The sequence below is a fragment of the Pyxicephalus adspersus genome, chromosome 9 (genome assembly GCF_032062135.1).
Source record: "Pyxicephalus adspersus chromosome 9, UCB_Pads_2.0, whole genome shotgun sequence".
NCBI lineage: Eukaryota > Metazoa > Chordata > Amphibia > Anura > Pyxicephalidae > Pyxicephalus > Pyxicephalus adspersus.
In genome coordinates, this window is record NC_092866.1 from 41981072 (window position 1) to 41984936 (window position 3865).

General features: G+C 35.1%; 1 protein-coding gene across 1 annotated transcript in view; it reads left to right on the top strand.

The window, feature by feature from the left end:
* LOC140337712 (mucin-5B-like) overlaps nucleotides 1-3865 on the top strand; it is a gene marked incomplete in the record, with an annotated part of 52491 nt that extends 48626 nt beyond the window's left edge. Inside the window, 5 exon segments of the mRNA XM_072421514.1 lie at nucleotides 1-81; nucleotides 812-937; nucleotides 1554-1593; nucleotides 2344-2467; nucleotides 3496-3865. Coding sequence (XP_072277615.1) covers nucleotides 1-81; nucleotides 812-937; nucleotides 1554-1593; nucleotides 2344-2467; nucleotides 3496-3727 — 603 coding nt within the window.

Sequence of the window (3865 nt, forward strand, 5' to 3'; positions counted from 1 at the left end):
CAGAGCACCCTGGACTGCTGTGGAGTGTGTGAACAGACCCATTGTGTCCTCAAGCAGGATGGACTCGACGAGCTGATAAAAGTATGTACTTTAATAGTTTACCCAATGCATGTTCAGGTTTTATTTATTACATGATTACAAAAAGTAACATGACAGATGAAGATTGTGTAGTGTTATACCATGCTTAAATTGCCCTAGCAAAATGTCGTCTAGTGCTGTATTATATCATTCTTTATCATGTGGGTACCTGGCTTGTAGCTTGTAATGTATATCTTTCTGTAGTAGTAGCATCATCAACGTTGAAGACCAAACTAACCTTTTATATTTAGAGTCATTTCAATCAAAAGGGAAGCATAACGGAAGTTAAACAGGGGAAGGAAAATCCACATACACATTATTATTTGTCTGTGTCCCTGTTAAAGTGAGACCTCGCAATCTTTTCTGTCTGACAACAATAATTTGGTCAAAATATCTATCAAACTAATAAGGGTTCTGACCATTCCCAATGCAATAAAAATGCTATATCTGGAGGCATATTTATAATTCAGAGCAGCTATTGCTGCCTGTCCTCCATTACTCTGTACTTTTAATCACGTTCTGTTTTACACTCATTAGCTAATGAGGAACCGAATGCAATAAAATTGACAGAGCTAAAAAAAAACTTGGTTAGGGTTCAGCTTTAAAGAAACTTTTGCTGAGGAAATACTACATATAGGCTTGTACCACTTTAAATAATCATCAAAGGTCAGTAATGGACATCTCTATATTTTGCTCATTATCTGTTCTACTAACATCATTTCTCATTCTTTAGCCTGGAGGGAACATACGGTCTGAGGATAACTGTTCAACTTACAGCTGCACAGTGATCAGGGACCAGTTCATAACATCCATTTCAAGCATCACTTGCCCAGCATTTAATGAAGACAACTGTGAACCTGTAAGTACAAATTATCTGGCTGGTGATGTAAACTATAATATTTTGTTTTCAATTCAAAAAATTGCCAAAAAACCCCAGTATAAACCAAGAACTTTTCTTTATCATGAAATAACAAAAATATTCAGATATGATAAAATATAACTTCATGTTACCCAATTCTAACATGGGGATGGTTTCTAACCATTTACCAATCATAGGTAAATTCCTTTATATTAGCTGTTTTTGTTCACTTGGCTCATTTGTATGCCTTGAAAAAAGAAACCTGTTTTGTTGAGGACAATATTTGGTTTGGTATGATGGATTTTCCAGTTAATTTGACTGGCCATTGGGTTTGCTGGCTTTTCAGCTTCTGGTGTGTTCGGTGTTTGTATGTAGAACAGGTAGTTGTTAGTAATAAAAACCTGTTGAGTTAAATGCTGTCTACACTCTCCAAAGTAAAACTGCTTTAGATATAGTTAAATAGGTTTAATAAACAGTAGTGACTTGGCCCTACTGTGGCCCAACTACTGCACAAAAAAGAGCAATGTACATTTGGAATGTACTTTTTGCTCTGCTAGCTTTAGGACTTGGTGGCACATTTCTTATTTTGTCATGTTTTCTTATTCAAATATTGCAGGGAACCATTGAAGTCCTGCCCAATGGCTGCTGCAAAATATGTGAGTATTTTTCCCTTTGTCACAAAATAATCTACACACTGCAGTTTGTTCATGTCCTAAACATTTTTAGCTTGTGTCTCAGTTCAGGGACTGCAGCATAAGGCTCTTGGCACAGCATTCACAGATTTCACAGAATCACCTCCTGCATCAGGACCCCTGTGCCATAAACTTTGTTTTGACTGTACCCAAAGCTAAAACTGTAATCCTGACCCTTTTTATTCTACTTTGATTGCCTGGCCTTAAGCAGGTATCAAGACAGGGACTTATTCAATCTGAATATCTGTTATAGGTTTGGGAATTGCTAGGAAATTCAACCACTCCTAGAAGAATAAATTTCTTAGCATAGCTCTTTCTGTCCTTGAAAATCATAGCTCTCCACTCTTCCTAAAGTGTGTAATTACTGTCTCTTCAGGCCCAGTCCCTTCATCTCCCTATAAAACTATTTATGTAGCTTTTGTAATAAAGAATGCAAATACTGTAGTGTCACTTAAGTGACAGCTTTGAGATTTCTGGGGCTGCTGACATTACATCCAAGATGGTGGTGTCCATTAGCTTCTGGATGTCTATACAAGGGAGTCTATACAGGGTAATAACATGCCTAGAAATTGAATCTGAAAATATATTCTTATGGGATGATTCTTTATAGTGGAACTAAATTCATTGGTATGGATGAGCATTTGTCATAATTGGCAAGTATACACAGCATTATAGAATGGATTTGTATCTGACACAAAATTATTACTCATACAGGTATTGAGAAGAGTACAGGATGCAAGCGGTATGAAGATTATGACTATTTGTATGACAATAATTGTAAATCCAGAGAAAAGGTGAAGTTAGCTCGATGCGATGGATTGTGCGAAACCTTGTCTGTGTAAGTAGCACATTATTTAAAAAAAAATTATAATGAAAACTCCTATAAAACATTGTTTATCTTGCCTAACCTTAATCTTCCAAATCATTATTATATCACAATATATCTATGCTACCTGCCTCTGTCACAAATTAATATCATCTGTGTAAATTTCAGAGCTTTCTCTCTGTTTTAAAGCATAGCTAGTCCTGGTAGCAGGCTTTATGCATGATTATGGATCTGTAAGTTCTCATTTATCCAGGTCTTTGTATATCTAGTAGTAGTAGTAGTTTAATTTAACTGGATTTGTTCCTAAAATGTTGAAGTCATTATACAACTTTTAAGCTGCTTTGTACGTTGTAGTAGAACTGATGAAACAACTTGTAAAGCTGAGAAACATTTTCAACATTACACAACAAGAACAGCCCAGTTGAATGGGACTAACTGCTACTCTGTATGAATTATAAATTCATATCCTATTCAAAGGTAGCTCTACATGTTAGAAAAAAAACATTAAAAAGCTTACAGTCAGTAAAAGAAATTCCTGGTTTGTTTTTGTATCAGTTAGGAGCGTATCTCCTGCTTTATATACATCAAAAAAACCTCACAGGCCTATTTCTGGCAAACTTCTAGGTAGTGCAGGATCCATAAAAAAAGTGAAACCAAACCAAGTTAAATATTTTAGGTACTTTTAAAAGTTGTGCTAAAATGTGGTAAATCTATCAAAGCAAGGAGAAGTTTTGACCTTTTATTTTCTCTTTAGGCTGACTTAAACATTTCTTCATTATTCAATTGTTTTTTTAGTTGTACAAATACATATGTGTTCATTTCAGCCTGACCATTAGAAACTGAAACTTTGTAGACCACATTTTTAACAGCAAAAAAGGAAAATAATAAATGTTTTCTTGATAATACTGATATATTACCTAATTGTTTTAGTTACTAATACAGAATGAAAATGTATGTAACACTTATATTTTTTTGAATATTTGCCTTCCTTCAGCCATCCAGTTATACTCAAATAATTTTTATACTTTATTTTTTACCAGATACTCTGTGGCTGCCAGATCAATGTCCCATACATGTTCCTGCTGTCAGGAGGTGAGGACCAGCAAGAAAAAAGTGATGATGCAGTGCGCTGATGGAAGTGAAGTTGAGCACGAGTACATTGATGTAGAGGAATGTAACTGTGTCAGCACTGATTGCATGGCAGCTCAGTCGCCTGCCAAAGTTCGGCGTTCTGCTAAGGGGCAAAAGAGGAGTTTGAAATTTTTGAAGTAGGGCAAATGCTCCTATATAGAGTGTAAAAAAAATTCTGCAAACTTTTCATGTGTGTTTCAAGTGCAATTGTTAAAAAATATGTTTTAAGTCTTTTCTTTGTGCATCTGAAAAAATAAAGCAATTTTCTCATATAATGAA